We start from the raw sequence: 25069 nt of genomic DNA, 5'->3' as shown, positions 1-25069 counted from the left end.
GTGTAACTGCCTTTTTTCACTGTTATTTCAAATTTTGACAATTTGTGTTTCTTAAAGGTGCAGTAACGTTTTTTATATTGCTTGTAAACTTGTTTAAAGTGTTTTCCAAGCTTGCTAGTCTCATTGCCAGTCTGTTTAAACTTGTCTGACACAGAGGAAACTACTTGTTCATTATGTTTGAAAGCCATGGTGGAGCCCCATAGGAGAATGTGTACTAAATGTATTGATTTCACCTTAAACAGTAAAGATCAGTCTTTAACTATAAAAGAAATATCACCAGAAGATTCTGACGAGGGGGAAGTTATGCCGACTAACTCTCCCCACGTGTCAGACCCTTCGCCTCCCGCTCAGGGGATGCACGCTAATATGGCGCCAATTACATCAGGGACACCCATAGCGATTACCTTGCAGGACATGGCTGCAATCATGAATAATACCCTGTCAGAGGTATTATCCAGGTTGCCTGAATTAAGAGGCAAGCGCGATTGCTCTGGGGTTAGGAGAAATACAGAGCGCGCAGATGCTGTAAGGGCCATGTCTGATACTGCATCACAATATGCAGATCATGAGGACGGAGAGCTTCAGTCTGTGGGTGACATCTCTGATTCGGGGAAACCTGATTCAGAGATTTCTAATTTTAAATTTAAGCTTGAGAACCTCCGTGTTTTGCTTGGGGAGGTATTAGCTGCTCTGAATGACTGTAACACAGTTGCAGTACCAGAGAAATTGTGTAGGCTGGATAAATACTATGCAGTACCGGTGTGTACTGATGTTTTTCCTATACCTAAAAGGCTTACATAAATTATTAGCAAGGAGTGGGATAGACCGGGTGTGCCTTTTTCCCCACCTCCTATATTTAGAAAAATGTTTCCAATAGACGCCACTACACGGGACTTATGGCAGACGGTCCCTAAGGTGGAGGGAGCAGTTTCTACTTTAGCAAAGCGTACTTCTATCCCGGTTGAGGACAGTTGTGCTTTTTCAGATCCAATGGATAAAAAATTGGAGGGTTACCTTAAGAAAAGGTTTATTCAACAAGGTTTTATTTTACAGCCCCTTGCATGCATTGCGCCTGTCACGGCCGCGGCGGCATTCTGGTTTGAGGCCCTGGAAGAGGCCATCCATACAGCTCCATTGACTGAAATTGACAAGCTTAGAACACTTAAGCTAGCTAACTCATTTGTTTCTGATGCCATTGTTCATTTGACTAAACTAACGGCTAAGAATTCCGGATTCGCCATCCAAGCGCGTAGGGCGCTATGGCTTAAATCCTGGTCAGCTGACGTGACTTCGAAGTCTAAATTACTCAACATTCCTTTCAAGGAGCAGACCTTATTCGGGCCTGGTTTGAAGGAAATTATTGCTGACATTACTGGAGGTAAGGGTCACACCCTTCCTCAGGACAGGGCCAAATCAAAGGCCAAACAGTCTAATTTTCATGCCTTTCGAAATTTCAAGGCAGGTGCAGCATCAACTTCCTCCGCTTCAAAACAAGAGGGAACTTTTGCTCAATCTAAGCAGGCCTGGAAACCTAACCAGTCCTGGAACAAAGGCAAGCAGGCCAGAAAGCCTGCTGCTGCCTCTAAGACAGCATGAAGGAACGGCCCCCCTATCCGGCGACGTATCTAGTAGGGGGCAGACTTTCTCTCTTCGCCCAGGCATGGGCAAGAGATGTTCAGGATCCCTGGGCGTTGGAGATCATATCTCAGGGATATCTTCTGGACTTCAAAGCTTCCCCTCCACAAGGGAGATTTCATCTTTCAAGGCTATCTGCAAATCAGATAAAGAAAGAGGCATTCCTACGCTGTGTGCAAGACCTCCTAGTTATGGGAGTGATCCATCCAGTTCCGCGGACGGAACAAGGACAGGGTTTTTATTCGAATCTGTTTGTGGTTCCCAAAAAAGAGGGAACCTTCAGACCAATTTTGGATCTAAAGATCTTAAACAAATTCCTCAGAGTTCCATCTTTCAAAATGGAAACTATTCGGACCATCCTACCCATGATCCAAGAAGGTCAGTACATGACCACAGTGGACTTAAAGGATGCCTACCTTCACATACCGATTCACAAAGATCATCATCGGTTTCTAAGGTTTGCCTTTCTAGACAGGCATTACCAATTTGTAGCTCTTCCCTTCGGGTTGGCTACAGCCCCGAGAATCTTTACAAAGGTTCTGGGCTCACTTCTGGCGGTTCTAAGACCGCGAGGCATAGCGGTGGCTCCGTATCTAGACGACATCCTGATACAGGCGTCAAGCTTTCAAGTTGCCAAGTCTCATACAGAGATAGTTCTGGCATTTCTGAGGTCGCACGTATGGAAAGTGAACGAGGAAAAGAGTTCTCTATCCCCACTCACAAGAGTCTCCTTCTTAGGGACTCTTATAGATTCTGTAGAAATTAAAATTTACCTGACGGAGTCCAGGTTATCAAAACTTCTAAATGCTTGCCGTGTTCTTCACTCCATTCCGCGCCCTTCGGTAGCTCAGTGTATGGAGGTAATCGGCTTAATGGTAGCAGCAATGGACATAGTGCCATTTGCACGCCTTCATCTCAGACCGCTTCAATTATGCATGCTGAGTCAGTGGAATGGGGATTACACAGATTTGTCCCTCTGCTAAATCTGGATCAAGAGACCAGAGATTCTCTTCTCTGGTGGTTGTCTCGGGTACACCTGTCCAAGGGTATGACATTTCACAGGCCAGATTGGACAATTGTAATAACAGATGCCAGCCATCTAGGTTGGGTGCAGTCTGGAATTCCCTGAAGGCACAGGGATCGTGGACTCAGGAGGAGAAACTCCTTCCAATAAATATTCTGGAGTTAAGAGCGATATTCAATGCTCTTCTGGCTTGGCCTCAGTTAGCAACACTGAGGTTCATCAGATTTCAGTCGGACAACATCACGACTGTGGCTTACGTCAACCATCAAGGGGGAACCAGGAGTTCCCTAGAGATGTTATAAGTCTCAAAAATAATTCGCTGGGCAGAGTACCACTCTTGCCACCTGTCAGCAATCCATATCCCAGGCGTTGAGAACTGGGAGGCGGATTTTCTAAGTCGTCAGACTTTCCATCCGGGGGAGTGGGAACTCCATCCGGAGGTGTTTGCTCAGTTGATTCATCGTTGGGGCAAACCAGAGTTGGATCTCATGGCGTCTCGCCAGAACGCCAAGCTTCCTTGTTACGGATCCAGGTCCAGGGACCCAGAAGCGACGCTGATGGATGCTCTAGCAGCGCCTTGGTTCTTCAACCTGGCTTATGTGTTTCCACCGTTTCCTCTGCTCCCTCGACTGATTGCCAAAATCAAACAGGAGAGAGCATCAGTGATTCTGATAGCGCCTGCGTGGTCACGCAGGACCTGGTATGCAGACCTAGTGGACATGTCATCCTTTCCACCATGGACTCTGCCTCTAAGACAGGACCTTCTGATACAAGGTCCTTTCAATCATCCAAATCTAATTTCACTGAGACTGACTGCATGGAGATTGAACGCTTGATTCTATCAAAGCGTGGCTTCTCCGAGTCAGTCATTGATACTTTAATACAGGCACGAAAGCCTGTTACCAGGAAAATCTACCACAAGATATGGAGTAAATATCTTTATTGGTGTGAATCCAAGAATTACTCATGGAGTAAGGTTAGGATTCCTAGAATATTGTCTTTTCTCCAAGAGGGCTTGGACAAAAGATTATCAGCTAGTTCCTTAAAGGGACAGATTTCTGCTCTGTCTATTCTTTTGCACAAGCGTCTGGCAGAGGTTCCAGACGTCCAGGCATTTTGCCAGGCTTTGGTTAGAATTAAGCCTGTGTTTAAACCTGTTGCTCCCCCGTGGAGCTTAAACTTGGTTCTTAAGGTTCTTCAAGGGGTTCCGTTTGAACCCCTTCATTCCATTGATATTAAACTTTTATCTTGGAAAGTTCTGTTTTTGATGGCTATTTCCTCGGCTCGGAGAGTCTCTGAGCTATCTGCCTTACAATGTGATTCTCCTTATCTGATTTTTCATGCAGATAAGGTAGTTCTGCGTACCAAACCTGGGTTTTTACCTAAGGTGGTTTCTAACAAGAATATCAATCAAGAGATTGTTGTTCCATCGTTGTTCCCTAATCCTTCTTTAAAGAAGGAACGTCTTTTACATAATCTGGACGTAGTCCGTGCCTTGAAGTTTTACTTTCAAGCTACTAAGGATTTTCGTCAAACATCTTTCCTGTTTGTCGTTTAATCTGGACAGAGGAGAGGTCAAAAAGCTTCGGCAACCTCTCTTTCCTTTTGGCTTCGGAGCGTAATACGCCTAGCCTATGAGACTGCTGGACAGCAGCCCCCTGAAAGGATTACAGCTCATTCTAATAGAGCTGTGGCTTTCACCTGGGCCTTCAAAAATGAGGCCTCTGTTGAACAGATTTGCAAGGTTGCGACTTGGTCTTCGCGTCACACTTTTTCAAAATTTTACAAATTTGATACTTTGCTTCTTCGGAGGCTGTGTTTGGGAGAGAGGTTTTTCAGGCAGTGGTTCCTTCCGCTTAATCCTGCCTTGTCCCTCACATCATCCGTGTACTTTAGCTTTGGTATTGGTATCCCACAAGTAATGGATGATCCGTGGACTGGATACACTTAACAAGAGAAAACATAATTTATGCTTACCTGATAAATTTATTTCTCTTGTAGTGTATCTAGTCCACGGCCCGCCCTGTCCTTTTAAGGCAGGTCTAAATTTTAATTAAACTACAGTCACCACTGCACCCTATGGTTTCTCCTTTCTCTGTTTGTTTTCGGTAGAATGACTGGATATGACAGTTAGGGGAGGAGCTATATAGCAGCTCTGCTGTGGGTGATCCTCTTGCAACTTCCTGTTGGGAAGGAGAATATCCCACAAGTAATGGATGATCCGTGGACTGGATACACTACAAGAGAAATAAATTTATCAGGTAAGCATAAATTATGTTTTTTCTTTAAATTATTTTTTATACATTTTGTGTACACTATACCATAAAGCAATTATAGTTATTGCTAGTCCGTCCAACATGTCTGAGCCTGAGGAAACTACTTGCTCACATGTGTTTAGATGCCATTGTGGAACCCCCCATTACATTTTGTCCCTCATGTACTGAAAGGGCCTTACAGTGTAAAGAGCAAATTTTCCTTAAGGAAAGTATGCCCAAGGATGATTCTCAGTCAGAGGAGAATCAGGGTATGCCGCTAAAACTCTCCCCAAGCGTCACAATCTTTAACACCCACGCAAGCAATGCTGGGTTCTTCAACTGAGTCTGCTTTATTTACTCTGCAAGATAGCTGCAGTTATGTAATCTACCCTTACAGAGGTCTTATCTAAATTGCCAGTGTTGCAGGGCAAACGTAGCAGTCAATGTCAGCACTGCAGTCTCTGAGGCCTTGCTGGTCATTCCCGACGTACCCTCACAAGAATCTGATTTGTTGGTCAGGGAACTATTGTCTGAAGGGGAGCTTTCCTACTCAGGAAGTGCGTTCCCTTAGACGAATATGGACTTTGTGTCCTTTAGATTTAAGCTTGAACACCTCCGCCTGTTACTTCGGGAGGTTTTAGCAACTCTGGATGACACTGATCCTGTTGCGGTGCCACTAGAGAAATTATGTAAGATGGACAAGTTCCTAGAGATACCTACGTATTCTGATGTTTTTTCCGATTCCTAAGAGAATCTCGGAAATTATTACACGGGAATGGAAAGACCAGGTATCCCTTTTTCACCTTATTTTAGAAAAATGTATTCTATTTCTGACACCGTCAGGCACGCTAGGCAATCAGTCCCTAAGGTGGAGGGAGATATTTCTACCCTGGCTAAGCGTACAATTATTTCTATTGAAGACAGTTGTGCTTTCAAAAAACCCTAATGGATCGACTAAAGAAGTTGTTTCTTCATCAGGTTTTTCTTTGCAGCCGACGACTTGTATTGTTCTCCACGGCGGCGGCCTTTTGGTTTGATGCTTTGGAGGAATCTCTTCAGACTGAGAAATCGTGGTCTGCTGATGTGTCATTAAAATCTAAGTTTTTAACTATTCCTTCAAGGGTAGGACCCTATTTGGGCCTGAATTGAAGGAAATAATTTGACATTACTGGAGGTAAAGGCCATGCCCTACCCCAGGACATAAGAGAATAATTTTCGTTCCTTTTCAAAATTTTAAAAGGAATATCTTTGGCTTCCTCCTCTAAGCAGGGAGGGAATTTTGCTCAATCCAAGTCTGTCTGGAGCCTCAACCAGGCTTGGAATAAAGGTAAACAATCCAAGAAGTTATAAAGATACAATAGATAGAGGCGCCAATGGTGCAGATCAATGAGGAATCTCAAGAACTACCAGTAAGAGATATGCACAGGGTACTCACTTGTAGCAAAGGCACTCAATTATGCCCATAGAAACAGGCTGGATTTTTACAGCAGTCCAGCTAGATTATCAAGGCCCCACGAACAACTCCAAGGTGCAGGGGATCATCAGGTCCAAAGTTTAAACCAAGAGGTATATAAGCAGGATAATAGGGTTAGGGATTCACACCCTAATAGTAGCGTAACACCAAGATATAGTGGACACTTAAAGTTGGTAAAATAAAAAAAAATTTATTTAAAAATTGTAAAATACACAACTCATTCTTGTGCCAAATAAAATCTTGGATAAGAGGAGAAACAATTGGTTAAATATTGGGTGTTGTCCTCCTGCCTTAATTTAAGTGGATGATGAAAAATATTGACTGCGGTCGATAGGATTGGCTAACCGAGCAATCCATCATCGACATTTATGATTGACAGGCTTATCCTCCTATCAGCAGGCCCAAATTACGAAAGAAATGGAAAACTTATAAATTAACCACTTGCGATATTAAAAACTACAAGCGCAAACACCATCATTATACTTATCAATAGAGCACATCATAGGGCTCACTATTATTATTGAAAAAACATTCAGCATATATTTCTTTCATATATTTATGGCCCAAACACTGCAGCAAGGGGGGTGTGCAGATGAAGGGTTTCGATTGGTTGTTCTACTTGTATTGAGAGGGGTGGGATTAGGGGAATTGTTAGTAGCGTAGCCCTATATAAGGATCAAACAAACTGATGTGAGACATGCCTGATGAAACAGTTCTTACTGAGAAACGCATTGCATTGTTTCTCCTCTTATCCAAGATTTTATTTGGCACAAGAATGAGTTGTGTATTTTACAATTTTTAAATAAATTTGTTTCTATTTTACCAACTTTAAGTGTCCACTATATCTTGGTGCTACGCTACTATTAGGGTGTGAATCCCTAACCCTATTATCCTGCTTATATACCTCTTGGTTTACACTTTGGACCTGATGATCCCCTGCCCCTTGGAGTTGTTCGTGGGGCCTTGATCAGCTAACTGGACTGCTGTAAAAATCCAGCCTGTTTCTATGGGCATAATTGAGTGCCTTTGCTACAAGTGAGTACCCTGTGCATATATCTTACTGGTAGTTCTTGAGATTCCTCATTGATCTGCACCATTGGCGCCTCTATCTATTGTATCTTTATAACAGATTGTCCATCATTGTATGCTGTTAGAGAGCTGCCTCCTGGATCTTCTCTACAATCAAACACACATTCCCAACATCAAGGATCTAAGCTGACATTTATTTGGACTTTCTTGCCCTCATATATGTACCAGTGGTAATATATCAGCTAATACTCCAGCTATTTTTATTTTATGAGAATTACATTTAGTCTGTGTTATTTAGACATTTTTGTGTATTCTTTGTTTTCCCTGATTTCCTCATTAAACAATCCAAGAAGCCCGCTGCTGCTACTAAGACAGCATGAAGGGACGGCCCCCGAACCGGGACCGGATCTAGTAGGGGGCAGACTTTCTTTGCCCAGGCTTGGGCAAGAGATGTTCAGGACCCCTGGGCACTGGAAATAGTGACCCACGGTTACCAATTGGAATTCAGGGATTTTTCTCCCAAGAGGGAGATTTCATCTTTCAAGATTATCTGCAGACCAGATAAAAAGAGAGGCGTTCTTACGCTGTGTAGAAGACCTTTTTTACAAGAGGGTCAATATATGACTACCGTGGATCTAAAGGATGCTTAACCCCTTAATGACAACAATGTACCCTGTATGTCACTGGTCGTTAAGGTTTTTTTCAGGAGATAATAGCACAAGTCTAGCAAGAACACGCTATTAATTCCCTCTCTCCAGCAGGCTTTGTGGAATAGAGCAGTCTCAATGCTGGTGGCAAGACCACGCTATAAAACAATCAAGTCCCAAAATAAGGCCAGTGACATACAGGGTACGTCGCTGGTCCTTAAGGGGTTAACTTCATATTCCTATCCTCAAGGATCATCATCAGTTTCTAAGGTTTGCCTTCCTGGGCAAACATTATCAGTTCGTGGCTCTTTCCTTCGGGTTGGCCACAGCACCCAGAATCTTCACAAAGGTTCTAGGGTCTCTTCTGGCGGTTCTCAGACCGCGAGGCATAGCAGTGGTGCCTTATCTGGATGATATTCTAATCCAGGCGCCAACGTATCAACTATCAAAATCTCACATGGACACAGTGTTGTCTTTCCTGAGAACTCACGGTTGGAAGGTGAACATAGAGAGGAGTTCACTAGTTCAACAGACAAGGGTTCCTTTCTTGAGAACTCTTGATAGACTCGATAGCCATGAAAATATTTCTGACGGAGGTCAGAAAATCAAAGATTCTAAATACTTGCCGAGCACTTCAGTCTATTCCTCAGCCTTCAGTGGCTCAGTGTATGGAGGTAATTGGATTAATGGTAGCGGCAATGGACATCATTCAGTTTGCTCGCTTTTATCTCAGACCACTGCAGCCATGCATGCTCGGACAGTGGAATGGAGATTATGCAGATTTATTTCCTCAGATAAATCTAGATCAAGAAACCAGAGACTCTCTTCTTGGTGGTTGTCGCCGGATCATCTGTCCCAGGGGACTTGTTTCCGCAGACCCTTGTGGGTAATAGTGACAATGGACGCCAGCCTTCTGGGCTGGGGTGCAGTCTGGAATTCCCCTGAAGGCTCAGGGTGTTTGGGCTCAGGTGGAGTCTCTACTTCCAATCAATATTCTGGAACTGAGAGCTATATTCAATGTGCTTCAGGCGTGGCCTCAGTTGGCTTCAGGCAAATTCATCACATTCCAGTCGGACAACATCACGACTGTGGCATATATCAGTCATCAGGGGGGAACAAGGAGTTCCTTAGCGATGATAGAAGTATCCAAGATAATCTGTCAGCAATATACATCCCAGGAGTAGAGAACTGGGAAGCAGATTTTCTAAGTTGACAGACCTTTCATCCGGGGGAGTGCGTACTCCACCCGGAGGTGTTTGCCTCACTGATTCTCAGATGGGGCAGACCAGAATAGGATTTGATGGCATCTTGAAAGAATGCCAAGCTTCCAAGATACAGATCCAGGTCGAGGGATCTTCAGGCCGAACTGATAGATGCCTTGGCAGTGCCTTGGTCTTTCAGCCTAGCTTATGTGTTTCCACGTTTCCTCTCCTTCCATGCGCGATTGCTCAAATCAAACAGGAGAGAGCTTCAGTAATCCTGATAGCGCCTGTGTGGCCACGCAGGATTTGGTATGCGGATCTAGTGGACATGTCCTCTCTACCACCGTGGAAACTTCCTTTGAGACAGGACCTTCTCATTCAAGGTCCTTTCCAAATCTAATTTCTCTGCAGCTGACTGTGTTGAGATTGATCACTTGATTTTATTGAAGCGAGGATTCTCTGATTCGGTCATCAATACTTTGATACAGGCTAGGAAGCCTGTCACTAGAAAAATCTATCATAAGATATGGCGTAAATATCTTTATTGGTGTGAATTCAAGGGTTACTCATGGAGTAAAGTTGGGATTCCTAGGATTCTGTATTTTCTCCAAGAAGGATTGGAGAAAGGGTTATCAGCAAGTTCCTTAAAGGGACACATTTTTGCTTTGTTAATTTTGTTTCACGAACGTTTGGCAGATGTTCAGTCTTTTTGTCAGGCTCTATCTAGAATTAAATAAAAAGAGAGAAGCGCTCAACCTGGGAACGAACAATAGCATAATAGCTTGTTCTATGGCTAGTTACCACCCTAGAAGCAGCCTCTTTTTGCTCAATATGTGCCTTTCACAGAGAAGAACTTTCCTGTAGCATATCAGTCTGATCCTGACTTCACAGTACAGTCCAGCCCCGAAATACCAGGCAATCCCTCTCTGAACAAGAGAAATGGCAAAACCCCAGACGTACGTTTCGGCCTATTGTGGGCCTCGTCAGTGAGGTGCAGCCATATCTCTCTAGGCACACTGAGCAACGGGTCCACATCTGGATTCCCGCATCACACTTAGGGAGACTTCCCTAAGTGTCATAATTTGCATAAATAAAAAGAGAGAAGCGCTCAACCTGGGAACGAACAATAGCATAATAGCTTGTTCTATGGCTAGTTACCACCCTAGAAGCAGCCTCTTTTTGCTCAATATGTGCCTTTCACAGAGAAGAACTTTCCTGTAGCATATCAGTCTGATCCTGACTTCACAGTACAGTCCAGCCCCGAAATACCAGGCAATCCCTCTCTGAACAAGAGAAACCGCAAAACCCCAGACGTACGTTTCGGCCTATTGTGGGCCTCGTCAGTGAGGTTCAGTGAGGAAAGTTCTTCTCTGTGAAAGGCACATGTTGAGCAAAAAGAGGCTGCTTCTTGGGTGGTAACTAGCCATAGAGCAAGCTATTATGCTATTGTTCGTTCCCTGGTTGAGCGCTTCTCTCTTTTTATTTATGCAAATTATGACATTTTGGTCAGTCTCCCTAAGTGTGATGCGGGAATCCAGACGTGGACCCGTTGCTCAATGTGCCTAGAGGGATATGGCTGCACCTCACTGATGAGGCCCACAATAGGCCGAAACGTACGTCTGGGTTTTTGCTGTTTCTCTCGTTCAGAGAAGGATTGCCTGGTATTTCGGGGCTGGACTGTACTGTGAAGTCAGGATCAGACTGATATGCTTCAGGAAAGTTCTTCTCTGTGAAAGGCACATGTTGAGCAAAAAGAGGCTGCTTCTTGGGTGGTAACTAGCCATAGAGCAAGCTGTTATGCTATTGTTCGTTCCCTGGTTGAGTGCTTCTCTCTTTTTATTTATGCAAATTATGACATTTTGGGAAGTCTCCCTAAGTGTGATGCGGGATTCCAGACGTGGACCCGTTGCTCAGTGTGCCTAGAGGGATATGGCTGCACCTCACTGACGAGGCCCACAATAGGCCGAAACGTACGTCTGGGTTTTTGCTGTTTCTCTCGTTCAGAGAAGGATTGCCTGGTATTTCGGGGGTTGGACTGTACTGTGAAGTCAGGATCAGACTGATATGCTTCAGGAAATTTCTTCTCTGTGAAAGGCACATGTTGAGCAAAAAGAGGCTGCTTCTTGGGTGGTAACTAGCCATAGAGCAAGCTATTATGCTATTGTTCGTTCCCTGGTTGAGCGCTTCTCTCTTTTTATCTATCTAGAATTAAGCCTGTATTTAGACCTATTACTCCTCTTTTTATCTATCTAGAATTAAGCCTGTATTTAGTTCTTCGTGTTCTTCAATTGGTTCCGTTTGAACCTATGCATTCCATAGATATTAAATTGTTATCTTGGAAAGTTCTGTTTTTGGATGCTATTTCTTCTGCTCAGAGTTTCTGAGCTTTCAGTGTTAGTGTGATTCGCCTTATCTCATTTTTCATTCTGATAAGGTGGTTTTACGTACCAAACCCGGATTTCTTCCTAAGGTTGTTTCGAATAAGAATATTAATCAGGAAATTGTTGTTTCTTCCTTGTGTCCTAATCCTTCTTCTAAAAAGGAGTGTATGTTGCATAATCTGGACGTGGTCCGTGCCTTAAAGTTTTACTTACAGGCAACTAAGGATTTCCGTCAATCATCTTCATTATTCATTGTTTATTCTGGAAAGCGTAGGGGTCAGAAAGCTACGGCTACCTCTTTCTTTTTGGCTGAGGAGTATTATCCGCCTGGCATATGAGACTGCTGGACAGCAGCCTCCTGAAAGAATTGCAGCTCATTCTACTAGGGCTGTGGCTTCCACATAGGCCTTTATAAACGATGCATCATCTGAACAGATTTGTAAGGCTGCGACTTGGTTGTCCCTTCATACTTTTTACAAATTTTACAAATTTGATACTTTTTGCTTCTTCTGAGGCTGTTTTTGGGAGAAAAGTTCTTCAAGCAGTGGTGCCTTCCATTTAGGTCTCTGTCTTGTCCCTCCCTCTCATCCGTGTCCTGTAGCTTTGGTATTGTATCCCACAAGTAAGGATGAAATCCGTGGACTCGTCGTATCTTGTAGAAGAAAAGGAAATTTTTGCTTACCTGATAAATTGATTTCTTCTACGATATGAGTCCACGGCCCTCCCTGTCAATTTAAGACAGATTATAGTTTTTATTATTTACAACTTCAGTCACCTCTGCACCTTTTAGCTTTTCTTTTCTCTTCCTATAACCTTCGGTCGAATGACTGGAGGTGGAGGGGAAGGGAGGAGCTATATATACAGCTCTGCTGTGGTGCTCTTTGCCACTTCCTGTTAGCAGGAGGATAATATCCCACAAGTAAGGATGAAATCCGTGGACTCGTATCGTAGAAGAAATCAATTTATCAGGTAAGCATAAATCTCCTTTCTCCGTCAGATTTTACTGAACAGCTACAAACGGCAGTGTCTGCGGCCTTCAGTGCTTTACCTTGCCCAGCTAAGCACAATCGAAAGGTCAAATATTGCTATCCTTCCCAGGGAAGGATTTATCTGATACAAGACTATCCAATGATGACGCCTCTGATACTTCAGAGGATGTTCTTTCTGGGTCGGAATCTGCTGCCTCTAAGCCTCCAGCTGAGAAGGAACCAGACTTTAGATTTAGGATTGAACACTTACGCTTTCTGTTAAAGGAAGTTTTGGCTACTTTAGAGGTTCCGGGAGCCAAAATTACTTGAGGAACCTTGTATTCCTAAACTAGATAAGGTCTACGAGGACAGGGTTGTACCACAGACTTTCTTGGTTCCCGTAAAGATGGCAAATATTATTAAGAATGAATAGGAAAGACTCAGGTCTTCTTTTTCCCCTTCTTACTTTAAGAAATTATTCCCGGTTTCCGGAACTCTTAATTAGAGTTTTTGGGGTTTCGTCCCTAAGGTGGATGGCGCAATCTCCACACTTGCTAAATGCACTACTAATACAGAAAAATGCAAGGTTCTACATTTTGGAAGTAAAAATAAGCAGGCAACGTATTTTTTAAATGGGACAAGACTTAACCAAACACAGGAGGAAAGGGATTTGGGAGTAGTAATAGATGACAAGCTAAAGATGAGTGCTGGGCAGTGGCTTCAACGGCTAATAAGATACTAGCATGTATTAAAAGAGGCATTGATTCAAGGGAGGAAAGCATAATTCTGTCACTATATAAAGCTCTGGTAAGACCTCACCTTGAGTTTGGAGTGCAGTTCTGGGGACTGATCGCTAAAAAAGATATTGCAGAACTAGAAAAAGTTCAGAGGAGGGCCACAAAACTAATAAGGGGCTTGGAGAAATTAACCTATGAGGAGAGGCTAGCCAAACTGGGTTTGTTTTCTTTAGAAAAAAGGTGCTTGAGAGGTGACATGATTACTTTATATAAATATATTCAAGGCCAATATACAGAGATCGCAGAAGCTCTGTTTATTCCAAGAAAATTGTTTATGACGAGGTCATAATTTGAGGTTGGAGGAAAGGAGATTTAATCTCCTGCAACGGAAACGTTTTTTCACTGTAAGAGCAATAAAATTGTGGAACTCATTACCAAAGGAGGTAGTGAATGCCAATACCATAGATACATTTAAAAATAGTCTGGATACATTTCTGTATATAAACAAAATTCATGGATATGATTGCTAGTATTAAATGGGTCACCTTTTAGTGGGGTTATTTAAGCTTAACTGCAGCTTTTTGTAAGTATTTTAGATTTGTATAGGTTGAACTTGATGGACTTCTGTCTTTTTTCAACCTTATCTACTATGTTACTATCCCGCTTTAGGATTGTTCCTAGTTTAAAGAGCCCATGGATAAGAAGCTAGAAACTCTAATGAGAAAGATGTTTCAGCACACAGGATTATTTCAAGCGGCAGTTGCGGCGGTGGCTTGAGCCGCCACTTATTGGTGTGACTCTTTATCTGAGTTGATGGAGGTGGAAGGACCCCTTGAGGCGATCCAGGAAAGAATTAAGGCCTTGAGAGTGGCTAATTCTTTTATTTGTGATGCAAATATGAAAAATATTCGCCTGAATGCCAAGGCTATAGGTTTTTCAGTACTAGCACGTAGGGCTGAAGTCTTGGTCTGCAGACATGGCTTTAAAATCTAGACTTCTTTCCCTGTCATTTAAGGGGAAGATTCTTTTTGGTCCGGTCCTGGACTCAATCATATCCACGGTCACTGGAGTCAACGGTCCCTTTTTACCGCAGGATAAGAACAACAAACCTAAGGGACAAGGTCCTAATTTTCATCCCTTTCGTTCAGATAAACCCAAATGGCAGCAGCCCTCCGTGAAACCTTTCTCCTGGAGGGCATTGCTCAGGGTACAGGATAGGTTTCAGATCTCATCCACCCAGGGGCAGATTCCTCTTGTCAAACCTGTCTTCAAGGCCAGAAAAACGAGAGGCCTTTCTAGGGTGCCAGTACCTCTAGCAGAAAGAGGTCTGGGATACTACTCGAACCTTTTTTTGGTCCCAAAGGAGGAGGGAACTTTTCGCCTGATTCTGGACCTAAAGTGTTTAAACAAGTTCCTGTTGGTCCCATCGTTCAAGATGGAGACGATAAGGTCCATTCTGCCCTTAGTTCAGGAAGGACAGTTCATGACTACTATAGACTTGAAGGATGCTTACCTTCACGTTCCAATACACAAGGAACACTTCAAGTTCCTGAGATTTGCGTTCCTGGACCAGCTCTTCCAGTTTGTTGCACTTTCATTTGGTCTAGCTACTGCCCCAAGAGTCTTTACCAAGGTTCCGGGGCTCTGCTTGCAGTGGCAAGAACCAGAGGGATAGCAGTGGTGCCATATTTAGACATCCTGGTTCAGACCCCATCCTGTCGGCTGGCAGGAGACCATTCAAAAGCTCTTCTATTTCTTCTTCGATCTCATGGATGGAAACTTAGAAAAGAGTTCTCTTGTTCCCAGTACCAGGGTGGAATTCCTGGGTACGATAATAGATTCCATATCCATGAGGATATTTCTTACAGACCAGAAACGTTACAAGCTAACTTCCAATTGTCTTGCCCTACAGACCTCCTTAAGGCCCTCTGTGGCCCGGTGTATGGAGGTATTTGGACTCATGCTGTCCAGCATAGACATAATTCCATTTGCCAGGTTTCATCTCAGGCCTCTTCAGCTGCATGCTGAGCCAATGGAACGGCGACCACTCTGATCTGTCGCAACAGATTTCTCCAGACAAGCGGTCGAGAGAATCGTTCTCTTGGTGGCTCTGTCCAGATCACATGCCCCAAGGGACATCCTTCTTGAGACCATCCTAGGAGATTGTGACTACGGCCGCAGGTCTCTCAGGATGGGGAGCTGTTTGGGGTGCCAGGAAGGCACAGGGCCTGTGGACTAGAGAGGAATTTCTCCTCCCGATTAACATTTTGGTACTTTGAGCGTTCTTCAATGCTCTGAAGGCTTGGCCTCTTCTGGGTTTGTCCCAGTTTTTCAGATTCCAATCAGACATCAAAACTGCGGTGGCTTACATCAACCATCAGGGGGGAACGAGGAGCTCCCTACCAATAAAGGAAGTATCTCGGATTCTGGAATGGGCGGAGGCCCACAACTGCTTGCTGTCAGCGATCCACATTCCGGGTGTGGAAAACAGGGAAGCGGATTTTCTCAGCAGACCATCCTTTCATCCCGGGGGAATGGTCTCTCCATCCCGAGGAGTTTTGCAACAGATGGGGGATGCCGTAGATAGATCTTATGGCGTCCCGACTCAATTCCAAGCTACCCAGTTACGGATCGTCGTCCAGGGATTCTCAGGTAGAGCTGATAGATGCATTAGCAGTGCCTTGGAGGTTGTCTAGTTTACATCTTTCCACCGTTACCACTTCTCCCTCGTGTAGTGGCCCGCATCAAGCAAGAGCAAGCTTCGGCAATACTAATTGCTTCATCATGGCCGCAAAGGATGTGGTTTGCGGACCTGGTGGGGATGTCTTCATCTTCTCCATGGAGGTTACCTTGTCGCAGGGATCTGCTGGAACAGGGTTCTTTTGTTCATCAAAATCTAGATTCTCTGAGGCTGACTGCGTGGAGATTGAACGCTTAGTCCTAGCCAAGAGAGGTTTTTCTGCAAGAGTGATTGATACTCTCATTCAAGCTCAAAAGCCGGTCACTTGTCGCATCTATCATAAGGTGTGGAGGACCTACTTATTCTGGTGTGTAGAGCGTGGATTCCCCTGGCATAAGGTCAAGGTTTCCAGGATTCTTTCCTTTCTCCAGGATGGTATGGAGAAGGGCTTTTCTGCGAGTTCCCTAAAGGGACAGATTTCGGCTCTATTGTTATTGCACAAGAGGCTCACTGAGCTTCCTGATGTACAGTCTTTTGTTCAGGCTCTGTCTAGACTCAGGCCTGTGTTTAGACCTACCGCCGCTCCTTGGAGTTTAAATCTAGTTCTTAAAGTTTTGCAGAGGGCTCCGTTTGAGCCTATGCATTTGATTGACATTAAATTACTGTCTTGGAAGGTTCTTTTTCTACTGACTATTGCTTCGGCACGCAGAGTCACTGAGATGGCGGAATGCGATGTGAGCCTCCTTATCTAGTTTTTCATGCTGATAAGGCTGTTCTTCGTATTGGGTTGGGGTTTCTTCCTAAGGTTGTTTCTAATCGTTACATTAATCAGGAGATTGTGGTTCCTTCCTTGTGTCCTAATCCTTCTTCACAGAAGGAACGGTTACTTCATTATTTGGATGTTGTTCGGGCATTGACATTTTATCTTCAAGCTTCAAAGAATTTTAGATAGGCTTCTTCCTTGTTTGTTATCTATTCTGGGAAGCGTAGAGGGCAGAAGGCCTCCACTTCCTTATCTTTTTTTGGTTGAGGAGTATTATTCGCTTGGCATATGAAACAGCGGGACATAAGCCTCCTCAGAATTACGGCTCATTCAACTAGAGCTGTGGCTTCATCCTGGGCCTTTAAGAATGAGGCCTTTATGGAGCAGATTTGTAGGGTGGCTACCTGGTCCTTCTGACATACCTTTTCAAAATTTTACAAATTGGACGTTTGTGCTTCAACTGAAGCAGCTTTTGGGAGAGAGGTTTTGCAGGCTGTTGTGCCCTCAGAATAAGGGTCTACCTCTCTCTTACCCTCTCGGTTATATTCAGTGTCCTTTAGAGCTTGGGTATATGTTTCCCACAAGTAATGAATGAAGCCGTGGACTCTCCTCATATTAAGAAGGAAAACAATAAATTATGCTTACCAGTTAATTTCCTTTGCTTCTGTATGAGGAGAGTCCACTGCCCCTGCACGTTTTTCTCCGTTGGGCGGACCTAAATTTTTGTTTCTTCTTCTGGCACCCTTTATACCCTGATATTTCTCCTACTGTTACTTGTTCCCTTGGCAGAATGACTGGGATATGAGGGAAAAAAGAGAAAGATAGGGGGCGCCCTAAGTGTAAAAGAGGGAATGTAACCAAATAAATCTATACTTATATGTCTATATATTAAGTACCTGTGTTATAAATATAGTGCTAACAAATCTAAGTATACTAATGGGATATCAATATAATATACTGTGTGTACCAATATCAATACGAATAAGGAGTGGTAAATAATAAAAAATGTGCAATATTATGCATAAATAATTAGTGACAATGTAATACAAAGTGAAACAAATGTTATACAATCATACAAACACAATGGTAATAAAGTGAAAAGTCTCTATTGGGATGGGAGGCAGCTATCTGTGATGATCCAGGCCAGGATCCAGGAGCGGCAATCTATGAGAAGAAAAAAAGTGGGGGAGGTATTTAAGCCTTTGCCTGGGGTGTCTTTGCCTCCTCCTGGTGGCCAGGTTCTGTATTTCCCACAAGTAAGGAATGAAGCCGTGGACTCTCCTCATACAGAAGGAAAGGAAATGATCTGGTAAGCATAATTTGTTTTTATCTACAATAACAGTGCAGTGTTTGCATATGGTTCCTGCTTACATTAAAGGGACAGTCTACACCAGGATTTTGTTTTAAAAGATAGATAATCCCTTTATTATCCTTTGCCCAGTTTTGTATAACCAACACAGTTCTATTAATACACTTTTTACCTCTGTGATTACCTTGTATCTAAGCATCTTCAGACAGCTTCCTGATCACATGACTTTTTATTAACTATTGACTTGCATTTTAGCCAATTAGTGCTGTGCTTCCTCTTAAATAACTCAAAGGGCGTCAGCACAATGTTATTTATATGGCCCACATGAACTAGCAGTCTCCTGTTGTGAAAACAAAATAAAAAAAACAGGTAAGAGGCTATCTGTAATGGCTTAGAAACAGGCAGAAATTTAGAGGTTTATATGATATAAAGTATATTAATATAACAATGTTGGTTGTGCAAAGCTGGGGAATGGGTAGTAAAGGCATTATCTATCTTTTTAAACAATAACAATTTGTGTTGACTGTCCCTTTAATGTGTGTATATGTTGCCCATTTGTTTTGCCTTGTAGGGTCTGATTATGAGGTTGTCATATGTATGCTATACTTCTGTGTGTGCCCTGCTGGTAGCAGTCTGAAGCTGTGATACTAGTCCTTTTAGAGGACAGATAAACAGGTTAATTTTCTTTTATGCAGCATTTAACTTTGAAATTGGTGCCTATTTGTTATCCAACATAATTAACAAGTACATAATAAAAAGACAATGCAATAACACTTGCTCTGATGCTCTGAATTTCAAATAAGCAATAGATTTTTTTTTTTAGCCAAATTTATTTTTCACCCTATTTTCCGGCCCCCTGTGTCATCCGTCGGCTATCAACGAATCGCAGACTAGTATACGTATACCCTATAGCTTGTGCACATGCTCAGTTGGAGCTTGCTCCCCAAAAAGTGTGTATATAAAAAGACTTCTTTAATAATGGAATTAAATTGGAAAGTGTCTTAAAACTGCATGCTCTTTCTGAATCATAAAAGTTTATTTTGACACGAGTTTAAATGTTTATTTAAGACTAAGTAATACTGGAAGGGTCTGGCAAGTAGGAGTGATATTAAAACTCTTGTAGGGTGTGTCTGCCTCCTCCTGGTGACTGGTTGATGCATTTCTAACCGTAATTAATTGTGGACTCTCACCACCAAGAAAGGAAGGAGTTTTAGGTAAGAATGAAAAGTTTTTTTTTGTCTGTCACATTTTTTTTATCAACTAGTCATATATTCTCTGATTTTTCTTTTATACAGCATGATTCTGGTTCTGAGTGCACACCAGGTGAATCAAAAAATATAGGATTTAAAGAGAACGGCAATTTTATTATGTATGCCAGAGCCACATCTGGAGATAAGCTCAACAACAACAAATTCTCCATCTGCAGTGTTAGAAACATCAGCCAAGTTCTAGAAAAGAAGAGGAATTCGTGTTTTGTAGGTATGTGCTTGATCAAAGACTTGGAATAAGTCTGTTGGCCTATGTTAGTTGTGTAATGCTTCAGTTATTAAGTAAAACCACACTGCTACAAGAGAGTTTGTACATTATTATTTTTTTTGGATAGTTCTTGATTTTACCAAGTTACTAGTTTTCCTTTCATTCCATCTATTGTTATGGTTTCCATGACACAGTCCCTTAATGGATGGGTAGAATTATTTAAAGGACATTATAATCTAAATTGAAATTGAATTTTTAAAACCAATTAATGTTATTGAAAGCTCTCACTGCCTTATTGATAGCTTTTACTGTGCACAGGACAAATGAAGTCATTTACGTCTGTAACAATGCATTTAGTCCCTGCTCTTATGGTTTTTATAATTAGAATAAAAAATAACTGGACATCAAATATTAAACTGTATAGCAAAACAAATGAAAATGTGGTAACTGTGTAAAAAATATATATTTGTTATTGCTTGTTATTCATGTATTTGCTCTATCCTATTTGTTACAGAGTCCGGTCAGCCTATCTGTGGAAATGGACTGGTTGAACAAGGAGAAGAATGTGATTGTGGTTATAGTGACCAATGTAAAGATGACTGTTGCTTTGATGCAAATCAACCAGAAGACAGGAAGTGCAAGTTAAAACCTGGGCGACAATGCAGGTATGCAATATACAGACATAGGAATAATGTGTGCATCCGCTTTCCAGGCCTGTAACGCTTGCAGTTAAACTAAAGGCCAGTGCCACCACAGTTTAAGCTTTAGTCACATAAAATTTATTTGATTGATCACAAATGTATACAATTAAACTAGTTAGAAAAAACAATCTAAAACTTTTAAAAATGAAAGTCATGAATAAATGTGATTAATAACTTATTTGAAAATCCTCAATTATGTATCGAGATCCCATTCTGGTAGCTACAGTTGTCTTAAAAACAAACAAACACAATACATAGTGCAACATGTAAAATGTATAAAATTGGGTGTACCAGCAACAACAAAAAAATACTATAAAGTTATAGCAAAGTTAATTGGTAGAATTGTTCTATTGTGTTCCCTCAGATAAAATTCCTGGCAGCAACATGGCAATTGTGTATACATTTCAGCCCTAACATGCGGCCGTTTCTACTTTTCACAGTATAAACATACAAAATAGTGATTGGTCACTTTTCTAAAAATAACAAAAAATTATCTTGATTGAATAACAATCCTAAAAACTATTCTAATAATATAAAAATTAGAGGCCATTATCCGCACAGTCAATTTCTTTTTTTGTGTGAATCCGTTTCACTGTGACAAATAAGTGTCAGTACAGTTAGTACAGGTATAAGAAACTAGTATAGCATTCATAACAGGGAATTAAGTTATTTTGTTGTTTAGCACTGTTACCTTCCAATTGCCACTGAAGTGTCCTTTTCGTTTACATGGGTATACTCACAAAACTATCAGGATCCAATCGGCTGATGTTCCCCTCCGCTAAGAGACGCTGATAGAGTTTTGCACATTTTTTAGGGCAAAATTACACCTACATTTTAATGTAATACTTCTGTGAGTCAAGCTATTGCCCCTTGTTACAAACCAGGGTTCACCAGATAAGAAATATGAATATAAAATAAAGGTTAATTGAAGCTCATTATAATGCATATGATTTGATTTAAAGGGACAGTTTACTCTAATATTTTCTCACTTTTCTCTTTTTTTTCTATTTTAAAATAGCTGATTTGCTTTTGTATTCCCACCAAAATAGATATAAAACAACCCTTCTCATGTTCCTACTGGTCTGTTTTACTGTTCTTAAACTGATAGAATAAAAAAAATTAGACCTGACTGTCAAGTTGGCTTTTTAACAGTTTCCCCAAAGAATCAAACCTGTATTAAAAATGTTTCGTAAATGAGTTGTGTATGAATATTTATTTAACTTGTGATTTCAGCCCCAGTCAGGGACCATGCTGCACTCCACAATGCACCTTTAAGCAGAGGAATGAGAAATGCCGTGATGAATCTGACTGCGCCCAGATGGGAACCTGCAATGGCGCCACTGCTCAGTGTCCTCCTTCTGAACCCAGAGAAAATCTAACCGAGTGTAACAGAGAGACTCAAGTCTGCATCAAAGGGGTATGTATTTACTTGTGCTAGTAGCAGTCATTTGATTTTTCTTTCTTTTTCTCCCTGTTAGTATGTTACAATGCATGAACCTAAAAGTCTCAGTCTGTTGCAAAGTTTATGGAACATAAGAGGCTCTCTGTCTAGGAGAAAAATGCTATTTAGACAATTTTGAAAAATGTTCTTATTTATCCATGTTACACCATGTGCTACACTAACAGCATTAAAGTGATGTGTTATATAACAAAATAAAACTAGCACTTTATGTTGAGCTCAGGTGCCATGGACATTGTCAACATTATGTATCCAAGGAAATAGTTAAACTATATAGAAAACAATTAAAAACAAATCATTTTTAGAAGACTTAATTTTCTTAATAAATGGAAAGAGTCAACAGCTGCATTCATTACTTTTGGGTATTCAGAACCTGGCCACCAAAAGGAGGCAAAGACACCCCAGCCAAAGGCTTAAATACTCCTCCCACTCCTCCCACTCCCCTCATCCCCCAGTCATTCTTTGCCTTTCGTCCCAGGAGGTTGGCAGAGAAGTGTCAGAAATGTTCGTTAGTCTCTTATGGAGGGTAGTACTCTTCGGCATGAGACTGGAGTTTTAAGTAGTCCTGTCAGCCTCTCAGTGAGAGCATGGGTGAAAGTTAGAGTCCGGAGATGCAGGGAGAGTCTTTCTGCGAAACCATCCTGACTCATATTAACAGCTCCACAAGCAATCAACGTTGACAAGTTTTGCTGCCTTCTTTTTTCTTTCAAGTTCATGGCAGAAGCGACGCTACTATCTGTCACACTTGAAGGGCCGTGTTCCTGTTCCACGGCATATATTCCAGTAAGATTGTTTCATTTTACTTTCATCATGGATGTATTGTAATTACAACTGTTTATCCGAGAGGGGCTACAACCTTTCTGGGATAACTTTAACATAGGGTCTCAGTGAGGCTCCTTTTTGTATCTAGGAATCAAGAGTTAATATCTCCTGAGGGGGGTTATTGAACAGGGTGGTTTATAATCATGTTAATGTGATTCTGTCTGTTAATGTGTAGTGTTGCTTCAGGCTCATGGCTATATTGGAACATAATGGCCTATGTCTAGTGACGCGGCCTTTACGGTCGGGCGCACTTTTGCATGGACTGCATGGTTTACCTTGTGACTCCATTTCCGCATTCCTGACCGTGTGGCAACGGAGAAATCCTGGTCCGCTGGTGTCTGGTTCTCTGAAAGTGGTAAGTGGCCCTATCCATTGGGGGTGTAAGGTGCCGTTTAGATTTTTCCTTTTTGGTCCATTGTTTATTCAGTGTCCCAGTTATGGAGGATTCTGATTTTTTGGAGACGGATGTCTCTGATTCAGACTCTACTTCTTGCGAAGAATATGAATTGGCCCGGGTGATACATGCCCATTAGTTATGTTCCGAATGCCGTTTTTAGAGTGCTCTGTTCCTCGAGATCTGGGAATCAGGTGCCCACTGAGCTATCCTCCTCTGGGGATTCTATTTCCCACAAGACGAGTTCCCTACCACCAACTCTTACTACACATGCAGGTAACCCAAATGCTATTTATCTTTCTATGCAGTGTGGCCTGTTCCCACCGGAGGTTATGACACAGTTCTGCATGGCCATGTCTTTGGCGCTGGCACATCTGCACCTCCCGGGAGTGTGCTTACGATATTGTCCTTGTTCCGTTAACCGGGGCTCATCAGGCGTGGCATCGTCTGGTACATTTCAGCCCTCCGGGGGAGCAACTGCCCTAAGGCCTTAGGGGGTCAACCTTCGGGGCCAGTGTTTTCTTTTGTCCCGGTGGAGGTATGTTGTGCCTTTCATTATAGACTGGCACGCCTTCGTGTTCTACTAAGGCACGTTTTTGGCGCTGCTGGATCCCACTCTTAATGGGTCTGGGGATTCTCAGTCTTATTCTTCGACTGGCTTGCATGCATAGACATAAGGGAATGAAGTAATCTTCTTATAGTCTTTATTTGTGTATCCTGTTCCAGTTCTGAGCTTGGAAGTCTCGGACCCCTGTTGGGCTGGTCCTGCGGGTCTGTCCGTTCTTCCTGGGCGATAACCTACGGGTTGCCTTATCTTTTATCTTCATTCGGTGAGGATGATTTTTATTTGGTCTAAAGCTCAGGTTGTGGTGTGATGTTTCCTTCGAGAACTTTCTTCTCTGGAATTGATACTGGCGTTTTTGTGGTCGCACTGTTTACAAAGGTGTGTCTGACTGTTCTTTATCACTCCATCTCGGGGGAGACTCTATGTGGCCTTGACAGTGCTGGGACCCTTGATTTCAGGCTGGTCCTGACTGGGTACAAATCCTTCTGTCTTTGAGGCCTAGTTCAGACACGTGGCGCCTTTTTTGGTCCGATAAAGGGCGCCTAGTGATCACAATATGATTGTGTGATTGTCTTGTTTTACAAGCTTCAACTAGCATCCTTTGAAGACTTGTGGGTCGAGACTTTCTGGACTTCTTCCGGTTTTTGTGGCAGCTTTGGCCGCTTAGTAAGTGAAGGCCGTGAGGCTCTGTCTTCCTTCAGCAGTTAGTCTTCTCCATATCTGGGGCGATAGGAGGTGTTCTTTTTCCAAGCTTTTTGCTTAGGGGATATTTTTCTGCCTGGGTTCAGGATGCTTTGAATTTATCTCCCTTGGGTGTGGTCCTCTGGAACGTTAATCTGAAAGGTTTATGGAGACTAGCCTTTCATCTACTCTTTTTCAGGTGACTGTTTTCGTTCTCATTTCCTTTGGGCCCTAGAGAAATTGCATGACTTTGTCGTGGCCTAGCACCTTGTTGGGGGGGGGGGGGGGTGGTTGACCTCTGGCTAAGGGTGTTCTCTTCCCTTTTGGCTGGGAATTATGAGTGAGTCCTGTACCCGTTCTTCGGGTTTCCCGGTTCTCATCCCCTGTGAGGTCTGATTGCTTCAGACGGGGTATCTTGTGTTCCCTGGAGGTGTCGTTCTAGGACGATTCTGGGTCCAGGGTTCTTGTCTTGGATCCTTCTTGGATGTCTGGAGACTTATGATCCTGTGGACTGGTTTGGGACGACTCATTTTTTTGAGGGACCCTATGTTGCGACATATGGACTTGCTCATTGGGCTTGCAAGTTGGAAGGCCAGATTTCACATCTACCTTCAGGTACTGGTTATCAACTTTAAGGCCTGACTTGTTCTTCGGACGGAGTGTGCTCCTCTTCATGGGGAGTTTTTTCTCTGTTGGGTCAACAGTAGTGTCTGGATGATTTTTTTCATTCAGTCCGTGTTTTGATCATACTATGGCTTCATGTCTTGTGGACATGTACGCTGTTCTTATTTGTGCCCTTCCCTTTTGAGGGGATAGTTTGTCTTCCTTATAAGCTGGGGTTCCTCGCCCTGGAGGGTCTTTGTCCTG

General features: G+C 42.6%; 1 protein-coding gene across 2 annotated transcripts in view; it reads left to right on the top strand.

The window, feature by feature from the left end:
• The window catches only part of ADAM10 (ADAM metallopeptidase domain 10), an 853517-nt gene that overhangs the window by 768534 nt on the left and 59914 nt on the right, over positions 1 to 25069 (top strand). For both annotated transcript variants that reach the window (XM_053717527.1, XM_053717526.1), the window contains exons 10-12: positions 19400 to 19583; positions 20095 to 20245; positions 21515 to 21698. In XM_053717527.1, the coding sequence (XP_053573502.1) occupies positions 19400 to 19583; positions 20095 to 20245; positions 21515 to 21698 (519 nt within the window). The remainder of the gene's footprint in view (positions 1 to 19399; positions 19584 to 20094; positions 20246 to 21514; positions 21699 to 25069) is intronic.

This window comes from Bombina bombina, chromosome 6 (genome assembly GCF_027579735.1).
Source record: "Bombina bombina isolate aBomBom1 chromosome 6, aBomBom1.pri, whole genome shotgun sequence".
Lineage (NCBI taxonomy): Eukaryota > Metazoa > Chordata > Amphibia > Anura > Bombinatoridae > Bombina > Bombina bombina.
This window is presented reverse-complemented; position numbering and strand designations above follow the sequence as displayed.